This window comes from Rhinolophus sinicus, linkage group LG02, assembly GCF_036562045.2.
Source record: "Rhinolophus sinicus isolate RSC01 linkage group LG02, ASM3656204v1, whole genome shotgun sequence".
Classification (NCBI taxonomy): Eukaryota; Metazoa; Chordata; class Mammalia; order Chiroptera; family Rhinolophidae; genus Rhinolophus; species Rhinolophus sinicus.
Window position 1 is genome coordinate 196,306,657 of NC_133752.1, and position 24,749 is coordinate 196,331,405.

At 52.7% G+C, this 24,749-nt stretch overlaps 1 protein-coding gene across 2 annotated transcripts in view; it reads left to right on the plus strand.

The window, feature by feature from the left end:
- The window catches only part of PARVB (parvin beta), a 90,962-nt gene that overhangs the window by 16,740 nt on the left and 49,473 nt on the right, over nt 1–24,749 (plus strand). The window contains exon 1 of one of the 2 annotated variants that reach the window (XM_074326522.1): nt 10,350–10,529. The exons of the other annotated variant lie outside the window; for it this stretch is intronic. Within the exon in view, the coding sequence (XP_074182623.1) occupies nt 10,409–10,529 (121 nt within the window). The 5' untranslated portion in view covers nt 10,350–10,408. Of the gene's footprint in view, nt 1–10,349; nt 10,530–24,749 lie in introns of those variants that run through there. 2 annotated transcript variants of the gene reach the window in all.

Here is a 24,749-nt window from a genome sequence, read left to right on the forward strand (position 1 = left end):
AGGACAGATGGAGCTGGAGGAGGCCTGAGCCAGGGGTCTGGTGCGGGTGTGACCCCTCCCTGGACGTGTGGGTCACATGCCTACAGCATCATCGGGGTGGGGGGTGGAGAGCCCCGTCTCCCATCCCCCTCTACCGAGTCAGCCCTGGAAAGATGGATTGTTGGTCAGGTCACAGGTGCACCCTCAGCCTGTCGTGTCATAGTCTGTTGCTGGGCGGACAGCAAGCTGTGCTGGAGAAAAAGATTGCATAACTCCAGCACCAAGGGGTCCCAGCCGTGTGGCCATGGGACCCAGGCTGCAGGTCCAGGCTGTGTGGCTCCAAAGCTGTGCTCTGGGCGGTATCACCTTTCAAGAGAAAAGTAGTGAAAATGCAGTCTCATTTTGCAGTGGAGGAAACGTTGGTCCCGAGAGCGGGTGGGTAGCCAGGTCTCTTGTCAGGTGGTCTCATTGAGGACCTTCCCCAACGGGGTATATGTTGGTGTCAAAACAAACGACACCAACCGTGGACGTGATCGGCAATCAGCAAAAAAGGGAATGCTTTCTCTTCTTCCCTTTTCTCCTCAGGCACTAGGCAAGAAGCGAAGGTCCGTTTCTCAAAGTTAGCTCCAGGCTGATTAAATTTGGGTGTTGTTCTACACTTTTTAACCAGTATAAAAATATCTGCCAAGAGAAAATGTAGCAGGGGACACACTCATACAAGGCGCAGATGGCTTTCCAAGGCCGATTAGATTTCTCCAGCAGGAAAAGGTCCGTGGAGGCTGTGTCCCTGCCACAGCAGCGCCATCGATGGCTTTTTATTTTCCTCATTGTCAGACTGATCCAATTTTCAGCACGATTTCTGAGTGTGTTGCAGGAACTTTAGGGACTGCAGTTGCCCTGGAGATTCAAGCTGGAAATCAAACCCTAATTGGTACTTCATTCCCATTCAAGGCGGAAACCCTGCTCAGGCCTCGGGCTTTGCCATCTGGACCCAGAGAGAGTGGATTTTAGTGTCCAAGCAGACCCGGCCTCAGACTCAGCCTGTTTGTCTCTGGTGGGGACTGCATCTTGATGCTGGCAGCATGACAAGGTGACAAAGAGCCCTGCGAGTTTCGCTTTTGATATCATGGGCACACAAGGCCCTGAGAGTGTGCCTGTGTCTGGACTTGTCCCTGTGCCCGGGTCCCCTGGGAGGGCACCTGTATCTGGGCTTGCCCAAATTTCTTCCTCTGTCTCAGTCATCATCTACAGCAGGGGTCTGCAAACTTTTATTATAAAGGGCCAGATAGTAAATCTTTTAGTCTCTGTGGCAACTAGTCAACTCTGCTGCTCTAGCACACACACAGCCACAGAAAACACTAATGGATGGACATGGCTGCGTTCCCATAAAGCCTTGCTTACCAAAACAGGCCAGAGGCCAGATTTGGGGTGCTAGATTCTACTCTCTAGATTTGGCGTATGTTTTCAGTCCTCTTTCTGTCTTCTTAACTGTTACTGAAAAAGAAATCCCAACAACGCCCCCGCCCCCATGCTCTGCATCTGTTAAAACCCTGTACGCCGCAGACTGATGGGGAGAGACGAGACTTTGGTCACTTGTCCCTTCTCAGTGTGGTGATGGGGACATGGAATTGAACAAGGGGATTGATGGCAACACCTCCCTTATCAACCTCCGGGATTGTTTTGAGAATTAAATGTGTTAATGTGTGAGGACGAGCCTTGTGGACTTCTCAGCATGCACACATGCGTCACCAGGCACGTGCATGGAGGAGGAAATTGGGCAGACAAGTGAAAATGGCAGCTGAGGCTGGGGCCAGTCGGTTATTTCTTCCCACCTGTGCCATGCACACGCCCCTTTCAGGTGTGGAATGCCTGGCTTTTGTTGTGTAACCTGTGGGATTAAGCCCCCAGAGACTCCCCCCGCCCAGGCTGCGGTGTCCTAGCTCCATCTGTTTTGAGGAACAGCCACGGGAGAAGTGTAGTTCTGTGACACTTGAGCCAGGCAGCCAGAAAAGTCCTGCCAGATCGCGGAAAAGGTCTCATTTGACAGGTGCCATGTAATCACAGACATGTGCTCTGTGACTGCAAATTCCCTGCTGCAGAATATATATGATTCTTAGGAGGTGAGAGGGAAGGTCCAGAAGAGCTGCCGCGTCTGTCACTCAGGCTGTTTACAGGCCCCGGGGGGATTAGGGAAGGTTCTGCTGGCTAAGCCCTGACTAGCCGATGTTGTTGTCCCTGGGCACTGGCCACTCCGGGAGGAAGCCCGTGGACCCAGCCTTGTTATGTGCCAGGTGAGCTGTTCCAGGTCTCAGCGAGCAGGTGAGCAGTGATGGCACCGATGGGCCAGGGTGTCGAGCCCGGTGTAGCCACAGCTGTCTCATCCCCTCTCGGTGGGAGAAGCCCTTTCTATAGTAGGCATTGCACTTAGTACATGAAGCTTATGCCATGGTGCACTTTGCTTATGTTACTATCACGCGTGAGGCCAAGAAGGGGCCGTGAAAGGAACCTGAGTGAAGATCTCTCAGGGTTGAATTGTACCCCCCTCCGGAAAAAAATGCATTCAAGGCCTTGTCCTTGGAGCCTGGGAAAGTGGCCTTATTTGGAAATGAGGTCTTTGCAGATGTGATCAGGGTGTACGTTAAGATGAGTTATCTTGGAGTGTGGGGTTAGGAGGCCCCTTATAAGAGGAGACAGACACAGTCACCCAGGGGACAAGGCCATGTGCAGACAGAGGCAGAGACTGAAGTGATGTGGCCACAAGCCCAGGACAGACGGCCACCATCAGACATTAGGAAGAGGCAGCAAGGACCCTCCGCTGGAGCCCTCGGATGGGGCGCGGCCCTGCCCACACCTTGGTCTCCGACTCTGGGTCCCGGAACTGGGAGAGAACGAATGTTTGTTGTGTTAAGCCCCCCAGTTTGGAGTACTTAGGACACTAACCGTCTCCACCCGGCCTTTGATGCACCGATGCCCTCAGCGGTCCTCCGGCCAGTGAGGTCCTGAGTGAACTTTGAAGGTCGTAGGGAGAAACCAAGTTAAAGGAATTCAGTTAAACTGAAGTGGCCACGTGAAGGTTCTGCCACCTGGAGATGTGGTGTGAATGCTGAACGTGAGCAGAGCTGGACCTACATAAATTGGTGCCCAACGGACCCAGGAGAAACGGACGGATTTAGACCCACTTTCCTCACTTGATTCTGAGAATGCTGGAAAAAACAAAACACCTCACGTTTCTGCCATCATCCTAGTCCTACGTCTCCCACCCCTTAAAATTATTAAAAAATTGTGTTATGATTTCTGTTAATCATTAAAAAGATGGCAATCTTTTTCTGTAAAAGTCCAAAGAGCAAATATTTTAGACTTTGTGCGCCATCTCACCTCTGTTGAAACAACCCAGCTCTGCCACTGAAGTGTGAAAGCGGCCATAGGCGATAGGCAAACATACAGGTGTGACTGCGCCCCGAAAGTTACATGGAGGGTGGGCACATTTAGCCTACTGGCTGCACTTTGCCCCTCTCTGGTTTAAACCAACAATTATAAAAAAAACATTTATATGACATGTTCTACTTTCTAGAACGTTCTCAGAGAGATGGCCATTTAAAGTATTGCTATTGCTACCTGTGCTTTTTACAGTGGTCCCCTGAAATGAGTGTTAATTAGATCACAGTATGGAGAGCAGATAAACATTCCATGATTACTTGGCACGAGGAAGGGTTGTGAAGGGTTTCGCACCCAGGAGGTACCCAGTGTGTGTCTTTTAGCCAGCGCCCTCCTCTTCGGGAACTCAGTCATTAGAAAGTATATTGTGACATAGCAACATAATTTGCAATAGCCAAAAGATGGCCACAACCGAAGAGTCCATCAACCAATGAATGATAAACATGACGTGGCATGTACGCACAATGGAATAGGATTCAGCCATAAAAGGAAGGAACTTCTGACGCGTCTGACAGTGTGGATGAAACGTGAGGACATCAGGCTGAGTGAAAGCAGCCAGTCTCAAAAGGGCGCGTCCTGGATGTTTGCACTGATCTGAGGTCCCTAGAGCAAATTCATAGAGACAGAAAGTAGAATGGTGGTTGCTGGGGCTGGGGGAGAGGGAGGGGAGTCAGTGTTTAATGGGGACAGAGTTTCAGTTTGGGGAGATGGAAAAGTTCTGGAGCTGGTGGTGGTGATGGTTGCACAACAATGTGAATGTACGTAATGCCATTGAACTGTACACTTAAAAGTGGTAAATTTCATGTATACTTTACCACAATTAAAAATTAAATGAAAACAATACTGTGAAATATGTTACACATGCAAAGAGTGTACGTATATACAGTTTAAAGAAAAATAAAGTAGCCCCGGAGCTACGACCCAGCTTAGATCATGTCACCTGTACCCCTCCCCTTCTGTAGCCCTCCCGCCGGCAGAGGTGCCCCCTTTACTTTCCTTGCAGACTTACCGTGCATGCATCCATGCTCTCCTGGATCTCGTTTGCCTTTGTCTGACTTTGAACTTCATCCGCCTGGAGCTACACCAGGCGCATCCCCTGCGTCTCGGGTTTGCCCAGCGGCACAGCCTGGCTGGGTGGTGCAGCCTGCCTCCCGCCTTTGCACGGCTGTCAGATCCCGCGCCAGGAGCACTGTCACTTTGGAACACGGGAGAGGGTGATTCAGCGCTGGGGCTATGTGTGGATTTCCTTTGGCCGATTTTGATTTAGAGACAGGAGAGCAAGTGGTGAGGGAAGCAGACGAACTCTGAGGCGGGGTGGCCGGTTTCCCCTTCTGCCTGCAGCACTCACTCCCTGCCTCCTGGGCCAGCCAGGGCAAGTTACCCTGGGAGCCAGCTTTCCCAGGCAGGTGACAGCGATAGCATCAGGTTGTGGGGTGACTCTATAAAATGCCCAGAAATGGCACCTGGGACATGCTCAGAAAAATGGTGGGGTGAGAGCTGGCGGTGGAGTCCTTGGTGCTCATTTCTCTTCCACGCCTTTTTTTCTTTCTTTCTTTCTTTTTTTTTTTTTTTTTTTTTTGCTGCTTGTGTCAACCTGGCAAAAAGGTTCAGCTTGTAAGTGTCCACTTGTGGGGGAATTTAAACACATTTAAGAGTCAATTAAATTAGACATTTGTGATCATTAGCCAAGTAAATTATTTTTTGAAAAATGTGATGTCCCAAGCAGGATATAGCCCATGGTGACATGCTCAATAAATGTTTGTCAGGACGAAGAGTGATTTCACGAGCCATAAGAATGGGATCCTTTGTTCTAAAACGATTGAGCTGACCGTCCAGCAGTAACGGTCGCTAGGAATTATCTGTATATTTGTAGAAAATCCAGAGATGACCAAAGAAGTCGTGCTGGATTTCACCGAGAGCAACGCCCAGGGAGGGCAGGCATGCTGTGCCCCCGGGGGGCACCCACGGGGGCAGTTGTGGCCGTGACCATGATCGTGGTCCGAAGCCTGAATTTATCAGCACTCTGAGCACACCTGTCTCGGGGGTGCACCTGCCTTAGCCAAGCTCAGGAGACCAGGGCATACAATGCAGTGCCCGCTTTGCAGCTGACAGTGTGTCAGCCACAGGACCTGGCGGGGCTGGGCGTGCGGGACCCCTTCTTGCCTTTTCCTGGTGTCTAGTGATTCTGGCGGCCCTTGGTGTCCTTGGCTTGTACACACATCACTTCACTCTGCCGCGTCATCACATGACCTCCTCCCTCTGTGTGTCTGTGTCCAAATGTCCTTCTTCCTATAAGGACCCTGGTTGTGCCCCTCCTAACGCTGTGTGACCTCATCTTAACTCGATGCAAAGGCTCTATCTCCAAGTCAGGTCACAGTCACAGTTTCTGGGTGGACGTGACTTTTGGGGGGATGCTCTTTATCCCACAGTCCTCTGCGCTTAGTAAGTGCCTAAAACCAGTTAGTTATGGTTGTTGTTACTGTTATTTTTATTGGTGAAGGAATGACAGGGATAAATCATAAACACGTAGTTGATCATATTTTTTCTTGATTCTGCATACGCCATGGTTTGTCTCGAAGACTGCTCTTGGTTTTCAAGGGAAAAGGGGCAAGAAGGATTGGTCTTTTCCTTTTCATTTGAAAAGGACTGTGAAGCTTGTGTCTGCACAGGGCCCACAGCTTACAAACTGATAAGCCCCCTTAGATGAACTGCTGCTTTATAATTTCAGCGATAAAATAAACAGCAGTGTTTTTCTTCTTCTGATATATAGTCCTTTAAGATAAACGCCACTCACTGTCAGTCTGGGGAAATGTAATGAGCTGGTATAGTGTCCCATTCCTGCTCTTAAGAAGAGCTCGCCATTGCCACAAAATGTGGGTGTTCGGTGTGAACTCAAAATATCATGTACGTGCTGTCAATTATATTGGTGAAAAAAAAAGATGTCACACATCTCCTCCTTAGCTTGTTTAAAAGTCTCATGTAGCTTGTTTGACAGGTACAGAGGATGTGTCATTAAACAGATGCAAAGACTGCTGTCGTTGGTTTTAAATAGCACTTGTCAGTCTCCTCGCGGTGCTGGCTTCGCATTATGGAGCAGTGGATGTGACGTCCCAGGTCGCAGCTTCCTCTCCAGCAATGCTTTTTCTGCTCGTCCTCAGAGGAAGCCGTCTTGCTTACGTTTTGAGAAGGTGGAAAGGATTCAGAAGTGTAAGGTGGCTCCCTGCACGAGAATCCTGTGGCTGATTGTCACCGGGGCATATCTGGGGCAAGGGGAACCGCTTCCAATAGGAAACTTTGAATAGTTGAGCAGGAGACACTTGGCCTGAGCCAGAAGTGAAAGAAATCGGTGGTGAGAAAGGTGGTTGAGGCTGGGAGCTCAGGGGTCCACGCAGAAATCCCCATGTGTCAGGTGTAGGTGTGAGGGAGCTGGCGCTGAGAGTGAGTTACCAGTAGGACTTAACTGGGAAATGGCACTGGTAACACCACTAGATTAGACGCTGAGACCTAGAGAGAAGTCGGAATAGACCTGGGTTCTCTGAGCCAGTCTATGGCGCTGTGGTTAGATGTCGCTCCGGAAGAGAAGTGCTACATTGTGACAAGTTTGCATGGTGACAGATGACTACTGGCCTTAGTGTGGTGATCACATTAAGGATGTAAATGCCGGGTCACTATATTGTGCACCTAAAACTAAGATAATGTTGTATACTGTGTTTCTCTGAAAATAAGACCTCGCTGGACAATCAGCTCTAATGCGTCTTTTGGAACAAAAATTAATATAAGATCTGTTCTTATTTTAATATAAGACAGGGTATAATATAATATAATATAATATAATGCCGGGTCTTATATTAATTTTTGCTCTAAAAGATGCATTAGAGCCAATGGTCTGGCCAGGTCTTATTTTCGGGGAAACACGGTATGTCCTATTCTGTAACGTCACTGCAAACAGCGATTGGCCAATACTGAGTCGCTGCCCCGAGGGGAAATTCAGGGCTGGGTTTCTTGTAGACTCTGGTCACATTTTTGTCAACCGATCAATATATAACTTTGTTTCATGTCTGTTTCTGTTTAAAGACACCTTGTTTAATATATGTCACTGACTCATTAACGTTGAACTCAGGCCACCAGCGCTGTCACTCGGGCTTGAACGAAGCTCATCTAGCACACGCTTTCTCCTCACAAGACCCGTCACAGCCTTCTCGTGCTTGGGAACACCAGACAGCACTACGCTTAGGACCATTTTAAAGAGTGAAATCACCAACAAAAAGCACACAAATGAGAAACTGCCTGGCACTAAATGGACCATGAAGAGAACACAGGTTTACAAAATGAAACAAGGCGAAGTGTCACTTTGGTCAACCTCAGCTGGGAACGTGCACCGTGGGCAACTTAAATCTTTCGTTCCTCTGTGTGTGTCTGCGAAGGAACATACGTGTCATGAGAACTGCTTTGGGGGTCACCAGTGAAGTTTAGCGAGGAGGTGAATTCACAAATACAGAATCCACGCGTAATGAGGGCGGGCTGTGCTTCGACAAGTACGTGTCTGGCGCCCACTGTGTTTCCTCTGAGCCCTGCCCTCAGCGTTCTGGTTCAGAGGGTGGCAGGTAGGGGTGGTGGGAATGGAAAGGCCCCCGGGGCACGGCGATCCCCAGAGTCCGGCTGCTGCCCACAGGCACGCGTGGCAGGTAGTCCAGCAGTGTTCCCGCTGGCCTTTGGTCCCTTCACTCCTCCTTGGTCTGCCCTGTGCAGGGGCGCCACGCTCTCGAGGGGCCGGCAGTCAGCTGCTCCCTGTCCAGTCGAGTCGAGAGGCGTCTTGCTCAAGGTCATGTGAAAAGCTGCCAGCTCAGAGTCCCCAGCTCTGGCCGAGCCAGTCTGCTGTCTGCTGCCACGTTCTGGTCCCCTTCCCAGGCCTTCCCCGTGGCCTGGTCCAGGGCGTTCAGTTGACCAGGGCATGGTCTCTGAGGATGTGGTGTCATCGCTGATGAGACAGGCTCAAAGGGGCATTGGCACCTGCCTCCTGCTCGTGCCCTGCTGTGGAAGGGCGGAGGGCTGCTGCTGGGGTGGTGCTGGTTTGGGGAACCCATAGTCCTCTCTCTTCAGCCTCCTGGGGGTCATACGTGTGACACTGGCTATATCAGCACCCTCTTCCTTCCCTCTGAAACCACTGGCCCCGAGGTCATAGCTAGAACTTACTTGTCACTTGGTGAAAATCATGCCAAAACCATGGTTCTTACTGGAGCGCGTGGCTGTTCCTTCCGAGCCCTGGTTTCTTGGATTCCTTTCCTATTGGACATGTTTTGTAGAGGGAGAGACGTGGCCTGGAACTGACAGTGCCCGGATGGAGGTGACGTGAAAAGAGCGGAAATAAGCTCAGTTCGGGAGGGCAGGAAAGGTCCAGCCGACTTGCCCAGAGGCCAGGGTTAGTGGTTAAGCACGTTCTGGAGCTTCAGATCTTGAGGCTCTCGGAGGTTGATGGGTGTGAACTTGAAGAGGACATACCTCATCTGCAGGGCTGGGGAAGGTCCCGGCTTTGCGACATGAGGCTGTAAACCATCACACAGCCAGTCCTAGAGTCAAGGTGCTCAGAGCTGGAGGGGCCTTTGCAGGTTATTTTTTCCTTGATTCCCCCTGGTCTGATTGATTGTACGGACTGGTCGGGGCTTGGTGGAAGGAGGAGCGTGGCATTCGCTGGGCTTTGAACTTGGCTGGTGCTGGGCGAGGCCCTGGGGCCTGCCACTGCATGCGATCCCCAGTTCACATGTTGTGGGGAGTATCTGCAGAGGCGGGGGTGCTGAGAAGACCCCTCTCCCAGCCCAGCCGTCCCCTGTGTGCAGACTGAAGGCGCCATCTCCGTGGAGAGCTGGCGGTCTCGGTTGGATCATAGCCATTCTGTTCTCTGCAGGCGAGAGCCTTCCTCTCTGAGCGCCCACAGAATGCCCCCGCTCTGTTCCCACTGAGGAAGCCTCTCCTCGGGCACCCAGTGCATCTGCTGTCCTGGCTGTGGGCTCTGTGCCAGCATCTCCGTGGGGCTCACGCACTCCCCACTTAAGCAAACTGGGAACTGGCGGGTTGATCAGTCAAGCAACCCCTATGAGAGGTCATCTTCAGGGAACGTGTTTCCAACGGGGGTTAGACGATTGCTAATAATTATCACAAATGAGAGCTAATCGTGCTTCTTAGTGCCAGGCACCACGTAAATTCATTTATCCCCATGGCAACCTCATGAGGTCAATTACTGTTATTAACCCCATTTTATAGGTGGGGGGACCAGGCATAGACAGGTGCTGCCTGCTCAGGTCACCCAGCTGGTAGGTGGCTGGGCCCTGCATTGAAACCAGGCAATATATCCAGCGGCCAAAAGGGGGTGTAGTTCTACTCTGCAAACCCCCCCCCCCCCTGCAATTCCAGGATCATCCTGGGTCCCTCCACCCCATGAGGTAAGCACCAAAAACAACCTGCCAGCCTCTGCAGTTTGGGGCGCTGCCCCCTCCCATGGGCTTTGTTTCTGGTATTTGATTCCTGTTGTCGTGGAAACGGGGTGACAAGTGTTCCTCTTTAGTGCCCGTCCTCCTGACAGTAGCCGCTGACCAGGAGACACAGTGTGGGACGATGTGGACCTGCCCTTTGTGATGTCGTCTCCGCTCAGGGTTGGGACGGAGAACCAGACCTGGGCCACCTCGCGGACCCTCATCTGGTCACCTGGTCTCCAGGCTGAGATGAGGCTTCTCAGAGGCCGAAGTCTATTGTTGAGTTTTCTCTGAGCCAAATAAACATGTCTTCAGTGACACTCCCTTCCTGCCCTCTTTAGGCCTGTGGGTTTGTTTTCCTGGGGAGCCCTCTGCTTGCCCACGAAGCTGTTGCAGTGAGATAGGAATAATATTTTGTGGTTAGCAGGCTTCTATCACTTCCAACACCGCGGTCACCCCGGCTGTTTGATCCTGTGTGGCCTTCCTCAAAGTCTCCCTAAAGGGGCCCTTTCCTCAAATTGCAAGTCATGGTGGCATCCCTGCCCGTGTCCATATATGCACTCGGCGTGTGTCCTGTGTCCTGGCTGAGTCCCCTGCCTCACCTTGTCTGCATTTCTAACGCCTCCGCCAGCCTCACCCTCTTCTCCAGTGAGTACCCCCCATTTTCCTCCTCATTGTTTTCGGTAAAAGCTAAACCTGGGCCCACACTTACTTCTTCTCTGTATTATGGAAGCAGGTTGTTTAGACCCTGGCTGGCTTTAGACCCCATTTGAGTTTTCCCAGGAAGGTGACGAGGACGTTGGTGTCAGGACAATGGGAAAGGGTGAGCCTTTGGACGGGCACCTGATTTGTGGAGTGAAGCATGTTGGGAAGCTTCCGTCAGTCTGGTGGGTCATGTGGATCTTCGGTCCTAAAAGAACGGTGTTTAGAACGTCTTCAGGATAAAGTTACAATTGAGATTTGTTTCGGGGTATTTATCTGAGGTGATGGGTGTCTCTTGAAACATCTTCTGGTTCTGTCTTCCCCTTGTCCCTGGCTGTCTGGGCCAGTATCCAGCTCTTCGTGTTACCGCTGGACAGGACATTCATTCTCTCTTTTCTTCAGGAGGCAGTAGTCAGTGGAAGGAGCTTTGCCGTTCTTAGCACAGTTGTGGCGGTTGGCAGTCACTCTGATGCTCGGTTTCCCCACCTGTGAAATGGGGACAGTGGCACAGGTGATGTGTACTGAGCTTTCTAGGCTGCAGGGACTGTCCCAATCTCTTAATATGCTCTGTTTTGTGCAATCGTCATAACAACTTATTTTGCAGCTGAGGAAACCGGAGCCCAGAGAGGCTAACTAACCTGCCCAAGGTCACACAGCAAATGGGAATGGGAGTCAGGGGTTTATTGGAGCTCTGAACCTCCCCATCTCCTGGGGACCTGCTGCGAGACTGAGTGAGATGGTGGTTATTTGAATGTTCCTGTGGTTCTGACACTGAGAAATCTTGCAACAAATGCTCTTCCCCATCTGGCAGAATAAAGCGCACACACTTTTTTTCTGTGCTCTGCCTGATATGTCCTTGCAGAAAGGGACACTGGTACGAGCTCCACAGGTGACCAAGAGAGGAGCCCTTCTCTCAAGTGGTCGGTCACAGGCTGATTTTTGCCTTGATCATTCACATTCTTTCGAGCAGGCGTTTTGTAGGCGAGTGTAGGGACATTTCCAGAGGAGAAATCAGCCGTTGAAGGAGGGGCTTAAGGAAATTGAGTGCAGGAGGCTCTTAGCTCACTGTCTGAGGCAGCTCTTCAGAGACAATAGACCTTCCAATAAAGGCGGAAAGTGATTGAACCAGGCCAAGTGCCCTTCCGGTGCAGGGCAGAGGAGATGGTGAGGAAGAAAGGGCTGGGCACTCGTGGAGAGACGGACCCTGCCTGCCCGCCCTCTGGGGGCTGTGATGGACTTTGTTCCTCTTGCTCTCTCTAACTGAGGGGCTGATTACTGAGTTCTGTACCCATCCGCTGGGAGAGTCACAAGGTACAAGAGCATAGTTAAGACCCTGAGAAGTCCTGCAGAAAAAGACATCCGTTTAGCTCTGCTTCACCGAATATTTCCTCTACTTCCTCAACCCTGGCTTAATTCATGAAGACCCACGTCTGTGGACCTCACTTGGGGAAATGTTGATGGGGACCAAATAAATAGGTATCTTGCTCATATATATATACTGCTGTTTGCCAGGTCCTGTTGGAAAATTAATTTAAAAGCTGTGCCAACTGTGTTTTCTCCGAAGATCTATTAGAAAAGGCGTCCCCAGGCTCTGAAAGCTTGGGGACCTGAGCTGAGAGCGCCCCTCCACTGTGGCCCTGTGGCCACCTGCCCCCACCCCCAGCCCGTTGGTCATCTTTTGCACCAGAGGACTTCTCTGGGATAGCTCTCTTCACCAGTGTGTTTGTCAGCTCCTTTGCAGGCTTGACGTCTGCTGCGTAGGAGGGCATGGAAGGTACGATTGGGTTCAGGTTAATGACTGTGTGTTTATTCCAGATGCCCACTCAGTAGGACAGGCAGCATACAAGTCCTGGCTTCATTTCTTACTTGTCGTGGGGCCTTAGGCGCATTGCTTAACTTCCCTGAGCTTTATTTTTCTTATCGGTGAAGCCAGATGGCCACTGGCTGCATTGAGGGCCGCGCGGCCGTCCACGCCTGGCCCAAAGCACGCACCCAGGAAAGCCAAGCATCTGCTGCCACCTCTCCTGTGTCACTGCCAACTGCGGCTGTGTCTGCCTCCCTCCTCACTCCTCTCTCCTCCCGCCTGACCGCTTCACCTACCCACAGGCACCCGAGACTGTAAGAGCTTTCTAAGAGTTCTTAGATGTCCGCCACTGCCCCATGTTTATTCTCTTGTCTGGAGAGGACTTTGCAGTCGGGTAGACTCGGTTCCAATATCAATGTCACGATTCACTGCCTCTTGGGCAAGTCACCTGTGTGCTGAGCCTCTATTCCCAGGTCTGTACTTGCACCCCTGACCCTGGCTGTCAGGAGCCTGAGTGAGCGCATGTCAGAGGATATGGGGCAGGCACGCCCCTCAGTATGAGTCAGACTTCCTTCCGCCATGGCATTCGTCCAGCAGTCTCTGTCCCCACCATGAAGGCCATCCCTCACCGCCTTTCTGGGTTGAGGGCTTTCAGGTTGGGCGTGGAGTGGGACAAGAGAAAGGAACTTGAGAATGAAGAGCCAGCAGTTTGCTGATCAGGACTTGAGCGCGCCCTCTCTCTTCCTGGCTTACTAGCCATCCTCCTGCTACAGAATGACCCAGACAGAATGACCCAGACCGAAAAGACACACTTCTCCTACCCGCCAGGAGTGTGAGGGTGGGGATTTGGCACCCTCTCCCTCCTCCCTGAAGGTCAGGTTGAAGACTTGAGTCCAAAGTTGCCTCCTCCAGGAAGCCTGCCTGGACTGCCACTCTTTCCCTCTTAGGTCCCCAGCATTCTCACATCCCTCCATTATTTGTCTCCTGGACGCTGAGGCCCTTGGGGTCTGGCCTGTGTCTGAGTCCTCGCCCAGCCCTCCTGGCATCAAGCCTGACTTTAGTGGACGTCCACTCAGTGGCTATCGGAGGAGTGAGTGAGCAGATGCAAACTGAGGCAAATCTCATCAGGGTTATATGATAAAATGCATATGAAAAGCCTGACTTCTTTTACTATGTGGAGGAAATTTAAAGTTAAAAGTGAATTAGTCTAGCTATACCTATTTTCCCCCACCCCCGACCCTTAAACCTCTCAAACAGCAACTATAAATAAAGGGGACCCAATGTGAAATGTGGCCTTTCAGGTATTTTCTCCAAACGCGCATGTTTCTGTGCAGCTGGGGAGGCAGGATCGGCCTTTGAAATTTGGGATACACTTGAAGAGACACATTCGTTGCTTATAGAAGGCACAGAGGAGGCCTGTGTGTGGGGGGGTCTCTCTCTGAAAGGAGGAAGCAGGTGGCCCCAGCAGGCTGTGGGGTGATCACCCGGCTCCTTCCCCTCCAGACCTGCAGGTGACCAGCCGCACGTAGTAGGCCCACAAAGCTTATTTGACAAGCGTTTGTTGAGGGCCTCCTCTGTCCGGTTGACCCTGGGGTTGGCCATTTCACATGTTCTCTTATTGAATCCATGACCCAGAGGTGTAGTTATGATGCCCATTTCACTCCGTCATTCTGTTGAGTGCCTACTGTGTGCCATGCCCTGTGCTGGGCTTTGCAGGTACAGAGAAAGGACCCTGTACTCAGGGAGTATCTGTTCAAGCTGGAGACAAACAGTTATTTAAAATGTAAAATAATAACAGAGTGGGATGGCTTCAGGGCACGAAGGAAGGGGTGCTGTCCTAGTCACCCAGGGGACTTTGAGGTGTGTGTCCTGGAAGGGTTCTCTGGGAGCATGAGAAGGGGCCGGTCCCCTAAAGCCAGGACGTGTCTTCTGCAATTGGACAGAAACAAGCCTGGCTGCGTTGGAATAAACCCCAATGTTTTGGGCCCACGATCCATCCTGTTGCCCACACAGCTGCCTCGGTGAGCAGAGCTGAAGGTCCCTGGGGACTGTGACCCGGGGCTAGGGTCACAGCAGCCTCCGAGGAGCAGCTGTCCGGCCACACAGAATGTTGGCAGCACACTTGGCTGGTCTGGCCGTCCCTGCCTGGCCCCCAGAGCTGTCACCAGTGCCCAGAGCACTCACCCTGCTGGAGGCCACTGACTTCCTTGGGGAAGGAGGGTGCCCGGTTGCCAGCACAACCAGAGATGGGAGGCCAGGGCTTCAGGCAAGTGGCTGAGCTTCTTGGAGCCCCAGAGAGCGAGGACAGGGCAGGCTGATGCTGGCTTGCTAGCACCTTGTCTCCGATGGAGGAAGTGGGGAGGGATGAGAGAGCAATGGGCATTACTCACCATCTCTTCCCCATGCCCTCTCAGCTGCCTGCTGCAGCCCTGGCCAGGCCGCGTGGGTGTGTGGGCAATTAGAGTATGGCCCTGTGCCAGGCACACAGCATGATAACAAAGATGGATGGATTGGATGCAGCTGCACAGTTACTTCTGCCTTCGGGCCCCCACTTCATGTCCAAACTGGGTGAGAAAGCAGAGGGACAGAGGAGTCCTGGCTGTCCCTCTATGCCAAGGAGACTCCCTGGGGGCTGGAGGTGGGGGGGCTAGGTGGCAGCCGGCCCCTTTCTCCTGAAGGGTCTGGAGGCCAGGGCCCTGCCCACCTTAGTCCTGGAGGCTGAAGGGTGCCCACACTGCACGTGAACTTAGCACTTATAGTTTGCAGAGCACCGGACAGCTTGGATGGCGTTTAAGCCACATGACGACCCTATGAGGTGGGGCCGTCCTGGGCCCTGCAGGGTGTTGAGCCATATTCCAGATGTAGGTGCCAGGAGCAACTTCTGTCTCTAGTTGTGACAACCAAGACTTTCTCCCGACACTGGCACACGTCCCCTGGAGGGCAGAGTTGTCCCTGGCAGAGAACCACTGAGCCAGGAGGAGGCTGCCGCCCCGGATACGCGTCCTCAGGCCCCGCCCCCCAGGAGTGGGACAGCAAGGGAAGAGAAGGTCACTGGCAACCACCTACCTTTCTGCCCTGGCCCTGGGGACATGGGTGCCTGGGATCTGTCTGGAACACGCACATGCACACACACGCACATACCAGCACACCTACACACCCCGTGACCCGGAAGGGGACCCCTGTTCTATTTAAAGTCTATTTAAAAAATAAAGACTCTGCGTTTTAGAGCATACTAGGTTCACAGCAGTGCTGAGGGGAGGCTCAGAGACTGCCCACGTCCCCCGGGCCCCCACACAGCCTCCCACTGTCATTGTCCCCCGCCAGAGTGGCTCCTTTTTATCAATCGGTGACCACTGACAGGCTGTCATCACGCAGAGTCCCTCGCGTCCATTAGGGTTCACTCTTGGTGTTGTGCATTCTGTGGCTTTGGACAAACGTGAATCCACCGTCACAGTGTCACACAGAGCACTGTCACTGCCCTGAAAACCTCTGCGCTCTGCCTGTTCACCTTGCTCGTATTCCTGGTACCGGGTGTACTGTAGACGGGCCCGCCTGGAACCACAGGCCCGGCCACCACTGATGTCTGTGCTGGGATGTACTGTTTTTAGTGACTTGAATAATGACCTTGAGAAAGAGCTACAGTGGTACCTCGGTTTTCAAACGTAATCCGTTCCGGAAGACCGTTCGAGTTCTGAAACGTTCGAAAACCGAGGCACGGTTTCCCCATAGGAAGTAATGCAAATGGATTAATCCATTCCAGACCTTTAAAATTAACCCTTAAAACTGCAAACTTAGCTTGAATTTTACTATCTAACGAAACCATAGATCCATAAAGCTTATAGCATTCGTAAACCAAAATGTCCGTTAACGAAGACATTCAAAAGCTAAGGTCCTCCTGTACTTCTAATCCTTGCACGAATTTGACAGTGGCCGGGCTGCTCCCTGAGGACCTGTTGGGCCCACCCCTGGAAGGACAGTGATAGGATGGAGAAGACATCCACGTCACGTGTTTTGGGGACAAAAGTTTAGGACCCTGGAGAGGTTGTGGGCACAGCTGTGGCCGGAAGGTCAAGCGGTTAGCACACCCCGGGCTCCTGTGCGTGAGCCCATTCAGGTGCCAGGCCGAGGAGGGCGGGGGAGGGGGTGGGTGGTGTGACCCCCACGTAGTCTGCCCGCCCGAGGCTCTGAGAAGCCCCCGCTGGAGACACGACTTCAGCTCTTGCTGACCGTGAGGCCATCTTGCTCTTTTTACATATAATATTGTACATTTTAGTGGACTTACCCTTAGAAGCCAAGCTCCTCGGGCATCATTGTCGTGTGAGAGTGACCTGCGACACTTGGGGACAGTTGGGATTTTATACATTGTATTGGTTGAATTCATCCCTCGTGCATGTTTTGTGTTTGTTCTGCTCGCGTAACTGAAGCCATGCCTGTTTCAATAACAGTTGTGTCACGGAGTTTCACGTGGTGGCTGGTGCAGGGTAGGTGCTCAGGGAAACAGGTGCGGCTAAGGAATGTTCCGGGCCTTTTGAGACGACAGGGAGTCGCTGCGGCTGTCTTGAGGTTGTATTAGTTTCCCGTGGCCTGTAACCGTAGCTTTAGTGCCTGAAACAACACACCTTATCTTAGCGTCCTGGAGGGCAGCAGTCCTAAAATCCAGGTGTGGGCACGGCCAATTCTTTCCGGAGGCTCTCGGGGAGAATCCATTTCCTTGACTTTTCCAGCTTCTAGAAGGGGGCCCGCATTCCTTGGCTGAGGGCCCCTTCCTCCATCTTCAAAACCCACAGCGTTACATCTTTCAGTCTTTCTGTTGTCATTGTCGCATTGCCTTTTTCTCTCTCTGATGTGTCTGCGTCCATTTTGTAAGGATGACGTTAGGCCCACTGGCTAATCCCAGATAACCTCCCATCTCAATCAAGGCTCTTAACTTAATCACATTGCAAAGTCCCTTTTGCCTTGGAAGGGCACAGATTCCCTGGATTAGGACATGGACATTTTAAGGGACAGGGGGACATTATCCAGCATGCCGTAGAGACCCTAAGAGAAAGGGTAGAAAATAGCTCCTATGAGTCCCAAAGACAAATATCAGAGAGGAATGGTGGCGTCCTGAAACGTCATTCGTTCGTTCACCATTAACTCACCAAGTGTCATTCAGTGCCTCCTCTGGACCAGGCCCTGTGCTGAGGAGATGGGTTAGGCTGAGCATGTGCCCCTACAGAGTGCCACGGACGTGAATCCTGTAACATATATGCACGCACGTGCCTCAACCTGTGATAATGCTTGAAAGGAACAAAACTAAACAGGGAGCCGTGGGAACCTGACTTCATTTGGGATGGCGGGGAGGGGCTCTCCACGCATCTCTGGCTCCCAGACATCCCTTTGGGGCTTTCCCTCCAAAAGGCCCCACCTTCGGGAACCCCGTGGGTTGTGAAAGTCTTTCACCTTTGTTGCCTGAGTGCTGCTCCATTCAGGACGGGCGGAGCTGTCTGTGCCTGCGCAGGCCAGCAGAAATGCCACCTGAGGCCCTTAGTGTCTCAGCTGGTAACAGAACCACCAGCACCGGGACACCCCCCCCCCAAAGAGCCACCTGCTTTTTGGAAGGTGCCCATCTGCCCAGCCAGGTGGACTCTTTAGATGAAACAAACCTATGCAGGTTGTCTTGTCTCACTTGTACAGGTAAAGATGGGCCACTAGAGGGCACCGTCCTTCCGGCATTTTCTGCACGCCTCTTCCCACGTTCTCTCCAAACTGAGCATTTCTGTAGCTGGTGCATGTAGTCTTTTTAATTTTTTTTTCCTTTCTTTTTAATGACTTAATGATTTAATCTTCTTATCTTCTCAGCAGAGCACAATCTGGACTTCCCTGGGTACGATGGGGTGTTACTGATCAGATTAATTAATGTAGGTTTGCATCACAGGGACCAGTGGAACTTGCTTCTCCAGGCTCATTCTTTCCACCAGCAGTTCTGCCTTCTCTTTATTAAACAAGCTCTCACAGTGTGTTAACCTCACTGGGCTCGTCCTCCTGCGGGGAATGATCAGCAGATTTCGGATGTTGTTACCGCCTCCTGCCTTGGGGGACAGCCCGAGGGGCAGTGACTACGCCACCAAGCGCAAGGGGAGATGTCAGCGTCCCTTTGGGGGTAATTCTGAGTTTCTCAGGGGTTTCACCTCCTGCCCCACCCGCTGTGTCCCCTAGCCCCTTTTCCCCCTTATCACTAACTACTGACAGATTTTCATGGCCACTGATTGAAATCTCTTTCACATCCTCGCAAATCACCAGCACCATTGATTTGTAGAAAGGTGACAAATGCACCATCCCCCAAATCAGGGAAACAGAGGATCTGCCCTCAGAGGATCTGCCATCAGATTAGCGTGAGTTTGGCCAGGATGGACTGGTGGCCAGGCCCTTGAGCTAAGGGGGGGATGGAGAAAACGGGAAGCAAAACAGGATGGCCCTTTTGGGGGTCAGGGGAAGCTGGCTTCAGGGATGTGGCTCCAGCTGTTCACCATAGGAGTGGAGATAGTTGAACATGTGCCCGAGAGCTGCCAAAGAACGCACACTAAATGGTGGCAGAGCTCGTGGTCCCTTGGGAAACCAGCGTCTTACACCTGCTCAGATGGGCACACTTGCCGGATGGGCCTGCTGGGCTGGCCATTGCCTCTGATGTGCTGCTGCATTTTAATTTCACTTGAGTCACTTGCTCAGTATTTCTGAGCCTCCACAGGCTCTGCGGCTTTCTTCTCCTGGTCACCCGTCACTGTTGATGGCAGCTGGCCCTGGCTCGCTGCTAGTGGACTTTGGGAGGCACTTTGCATGTTTCAGAGCTGGCGTGGGGGTCGAGCTGTATTGCTGGCACTGCCCAATTGCCATCCCAATGCTTTCTGTAGAGTTGACGTTCTGTTATGATTCAGTCTAATTAGTGTTTGTTTTCAATGCTCAGCGACTGTGTAAAGATGTCGTGGTGATGCCTGAGCAGTAAATTCAGAATCTTCGAGATTAGATCATGCGTGCTTTACAGTGAAGTGGATATTTCAATGTCTGGATTCTTTGAGGATTGGTGACCTGGGGGTACGTGGCCCCTCAAGTCATCTGAACAGTTACTTGCTGTGGCCGTTCCACGCCTCGAAGCTGGCAGATAACTGAGGCTTTCAGAATTTGGTCTTTTTCTGTCTCATGTGGGCCAGCACACATTTGTGGGGTCTCCTCTGTGTGCTGGGCCCTCCCTGGGGCTCAGGGGTGCTTGGATTTGACCTCTGCCCTCTAGGAGTTTATCATCCAGCAGTGAGATATCCACACAGCCTCCAAGATAGTAAACTCTGGGCAGTTGGGCTGTCTGTGAGTTCACGGCCAGACCTGGCACCCTTGTGTGGTTCGCTGGGTGAACTTGTTGAACGGATTGCTCTGTATGATGCTAAGTGCGCTCGGTAACCCAGAGCAGGTGCTGTGACAGCGCGAGAAGGGGAGGACAGACCCAACATTATCGCTCAGCTGACTAATTCAGCTCTCATGCACACCATCTTGTTAAATTAGTTGTCATGACAACCTCAGGATGAGGTCTGGTTATTATCCCCTCCCCCCAACTGCCCGCAGTGGAGAGACGGTAAAAGATGGAAGGAATTAAAGCATACGCCCAAGGTCACATGGCCAGTCTGTGATGAACCCCCAAAGCCTCCACCCGCCCCACTATTCTGTGAACACCAGCACCGACGCTGGGCCTGGGGGATTCGGAGGAATGACAGATGCCTTCTGAACAGAGCATGAATGAGAGGACGTTTGTAGCGGACTTTGAAAGTGCAGCGTGTTGGGCCACCTGGCACAGCTGCCGGATGTGATGCTGTTGGAGGGGGCAGAGCCTGAGCAAGGCGTGGGGGGCAGACTCCTCCCTCAGTGGATGGTGGGGCGGGTGCCATGGGGAGGGGTCTGGACTTTGGGGAGACAGTGAGGCCTGGGACGGTCGGTGGGTGGTGGAGCGACCCGACGGGCTTGTGTTCTGGGACAAAGCCTTGAGACACTGGGAGGTGTCTGGAAGGGCCAAAGGGCGGGAGCCTGGAGCCACAGAGGCTAGCGCATGTCCCCTGGCCTTCTGTGGGTCGAAGCATCGTTTTGGCCCCAAGGATTCCACCTGCTGTGCTCGCAGGACTTGAATAAGCTGACCCACTTGCTTTCTGCCTGAAAAACCAACCAAACCAGCGCTTGTCCCTAAGAGATCAGTCATCCTTTGTGAGAGCGAAGCCCAAGCTTCTCCCGTGTCCTGGTTTCTGCTCGCCAGGTGGTTTATGTGGTGAACCTGACATTCCGCGCTCACTGGGAGTCTGTCTTCCTATTCTCCTTCCCACAGACCTTTCGTTTTCCTGTGGTTCTCACATTTTCTGGTCACCCCGGGCGAAGGGGAAGAGGACTGATTCTGGGCGCAGGGAACTATCTGTTTGACGTCGGCTTCTGCGCACCAGTGTTTTGTGTTTATACCTAAGCACCTTTGGGTATTCAGAAGACGTTTTTTCCCAGAAATGGGTGGGTGGCCTCTCTGCCTGCAGCAGGTGGCTGTGTGAATGTGCGCCCCAGCAGGCGAGGTTTGAATGTGGCTCCTGGGGCAGCATGTCCCATCAAGTCCCTAATTGCAGAGCCAAATGCCTCCTCGTGAGTCCCCACCCTCCGCACGGCCACGTTGCAGCAATTGGGTTCTTGGTGACTCATGACTGCCAGGCTAATGGAAGGTTTCGTGGAACCTCTTTCCCCACCCAATTAAGTGGCTGGGGGTGGGATGTTTGGCAAGAATAGCCTGTTCCCAGTTCTTGTGACTTTATGTCTCTTACCTGAATTCTCTATGCAGCTCTATTTTGTCTGTGTAAACACATTTATAGTCATTTATTCATTCGTTCCATGGATTGAATGCTGGTCACCGGCCAGAGTTTGTGCAGGATACGAGGTCATGAACAGCACCTGGCCCCTCTGCACTCCTCGGGGGCAGGGAGTTAGGCACACCCCACAACTACCTGATGGGGGATAAGGGCTTGTCGTTGTGACGTGCACGGGGAGCTGTGGGAACCCAGAGGAGTGGCCCTAATTCTGCCTGGGGGCTGGATGTACAGAGAACGCTTTCCTGATGAATCTGGGGGACGGGGTGGAGTTAGCTAGATATAAAGTGAAGGGCATTTCAGGCAGTGGGGACGGTTGGGGCAAAGGTGTGACAGACACGAGTGGTCTGGAATGACCTCTTTAGAAGGTATGTGAAGAAGTGCGGGGCTGCAGCTGGGTCCATGAGAGGAGGGGTCCGCTCATCAAGAGTCTTTGGGTACCACTGTGAAAGGCTTTGGGTTTTACCCTGGAGCCTGTGGGAGCCCTGGGCGCGCTCTACCTGGGAGTGATGGGGTCAGCTTTGTTGGAAGGGCTGCTGTATCAGACAGGACTCAGTTTGGAAATGACAGAAGACCCAACTCAAAGTGGATTAGGAGCAAAATGGAGTTCAAGGGTGCATTTGACAGACAGGTCCAGGTGGGGTCTGCCTCAGGTAAGGCTTGATCCAGCACACAGACGATTTCACTAGACTGTGTTCTCTCTGCTCTGTTGACCCAGTGCCATCATTTCCAGGTTCTGTGTGGTGTAGGAGGAAGAGGCAGCTTCCACCTGCATCCTTTCTGGGTCAAAACCAGTGGGAAAGAGTGCTTGTCTCATTCTGCGTTCCTAGTAACCTCTCCTTGTAGCTGTTGACTCTAATTCGGGTGAGCCCATCCTTGACTTGAGAACTGTGTTCTGGGGAGTGCAATGTGCCCATTGGCTCAGGTCTGGGTTACCTGTTCTACCCCGGGGCTGGGGGCAGGGCCCTGCCTGGAATATAAGGTCTGAGAATGGTGGCTGGAGGGGCTGGTTTCCCCTAAGGGAAGGCTGGGTCCTGTTTGACCGGAAGGGTGAATGGATGCTGGGGAGGAGAAATAGTAGAGTCCAGGAAAGTCACCGGCAGAAGAGGAGAGGTGTGTTGGGGTGGAGAGAGGCCAAGGGGGCCATCCTGGTGAGAGGACCCCACCCCACACTAGGCCCTCCCCAGTGACAAGACATGAGATGCAAGGTCTACAGAGGGTGCACCTGGGTTCAGCCTCTTGGCCCTTCCTCCATGTTCTTTGTACTTGCACATGTGTTGGGACCTTTTGCTTTCTGACCTGGTCCCAGAGTCAGGTTATCACCTGCAGTGGTTTTGCTTCGTTCCCTCCCTGGGCTCTCTCCCTCTAGATTGCTCACGGTGTGCCCTGAGGCTGGCAGTGCTGCCAGGAGCCCCCCGAGCCCCCCGGCCTCCCAGAGACATTTCGACGGTTGAACCCATCTTGTTGGAGTGTGGGAGCCAGCCCTGTGAAAGAGAGGGTCTGGGAGAAGCCAGGTGGCACGTGAATGCCTTCATCGTTGCTGCTGAGACAGGCAGCTCTGCATTTGGCTCAAGGTCAATAACAGGGATCCACAGAGGGAGAATGAAATTCTGGGTCCTCCCCACAGGCAGGAAATGGTCTGTGCTTCTCTTTGATCCTACTGAAGGCTGGGAGGTTAAGTGGCCTTGGGTGGGTCGGATCCATTCCTAAGCAGCTGGGCCAGCTCGTGTGTAGTCCGTCTTTTAGAGACCTCGTCTGTAGTGGGAGCTTAGCGTGGCAGCATATGTGAGGTGGGTACCCAGTAAATCTCCTTCCTTGAAAACCCAGGGCTGTCAGCTGCTGGCCAGGTAGGAAGTTTCTGAAATGTGGGCCCTGTGCTCATCTCTAAGAGAGTCTGTCACCGGCAGGCAGGGCGTGGTACTGTCCTAGTTCTTGCTCTTCCAGGTGTGGTCCATGCACCGCCGCCAGCAGCACCACCCGGGAGCTGGTTAGCGGCCGAGGCTTGGACCTTGCCCAGACCTGCTGGGTACGAATCCGCTCGTTAGCCCAGGGGTTCCTGAGTGCATTGGAGTCTGGGCACCAGGGCCAAGTGCTTAGGAGGGTAAAGGATTAGCGAAGGCTCCGGGGCAGACTCTGGCTGTTGAAGGGGGGTGGGGAGGGCAGAGATGGCAGGAACATCCACTGGTGACGCTGGTGACGGGGTCATTCACAGGTGTTGTCTCAGGGCGCAGCCTTTTTCATCCTGCAGGTCCCCAGGGCTGGGTTCCCTGAAGATGAAGGCCCCCCAGCTCCCCTCGCACACCTTTCCCAGGCAGCTCTGTGCGTGCCCACCATCACCCAAGACAGGCGCTGTGCACTGATCTGGTCAGCAGAAGCACAGAGGAGCAAGTAGATGGTCCTGCAGAAGGTGACTCCAAGGTTCCAAGCTGTGTGGATGCCCTGGCGTCCAGCAGACGGTGCTTTCCTGAGACTGGAGGTGATGGCGGAACTGCCTGGGGGAGATCAGTTACTCCACCCCAAAACTACTGCTTCTCTCTTGCCCACACACAAAGGGCGTGGGCCAGGTGACCCTCTGTGACTTACTCAGGGGCATCTGCAGCACACAGACAGGGCTTTCCCCCTGCCGGCCCCCCTGCAAGGAAGCCCACGGTCAGAGGTCTCCAGGCCCAGGCTTCGCCTAAGCAGGTGAAGGGGGCCCATGCAGGCTCGGGCAGCTCGGCACCTGGGTTTGGAGTCCTGCCTCTCTGTCTCTAGAAACCTCCCCGTGCCTCCGGACAGAGTGCCTTGACTGGCCCCATGGGCAGGCAGTCTGTCCTCCTCTCTGCTCTTGGTCCCCTTCCCTGTAGAATTGGCTGCTACCTCCTCTGCCCCCAACCCCCTGCAGTGCCCTGCACATACCCCTGTCAGAGCATCTGTTTGTTGTCTATTCTTTTAACCTAATTCTTATTTCACAAGTAACATATGAACACAGTTGTGGCAAAGCGTCCCCCAGTTTCCTCCTCCTGTCACTCGTGCCTTCCAGAGGTAATGCTATTCTCACTTTGGAGCGTATGCTTTCATTCCTTTTTCTGTGAATTGAAACGTGCACGCACAAAAATAGATAGTTTTGAGTTTTCTGACTATACTTTTTAGATAAATATCATGCCTATAGTTTTGAAACCTGCTTTTGAAGCTCTACACCTTGATATGGACTCACTTAATTAACTCTACATTTGTTCCTTGAAAGCCTCCTCGGTGCCAGGTGCTAGGTGGGGCTGCTGCACTCATCCTTCCCCATGTGTGCTGCCTGCACCATCCGCTCCCAGCCCTGGCAGCCCCTACTGACCTTTGAGCAAATGTCTGTTAAATCCGCAGGCTGTTTAAATCTGGGACTTGGCAGCTGCGAGCTCTTATCCTGGGGTCAGTAATGCCTGTTGACCTCCTGTAGATTTCGCCTTATTGAAATGCTTACATGTTTATTTTAGCCTCTAAACGTCTTCTGTCTCAAGAAATGGGATGGGGGCA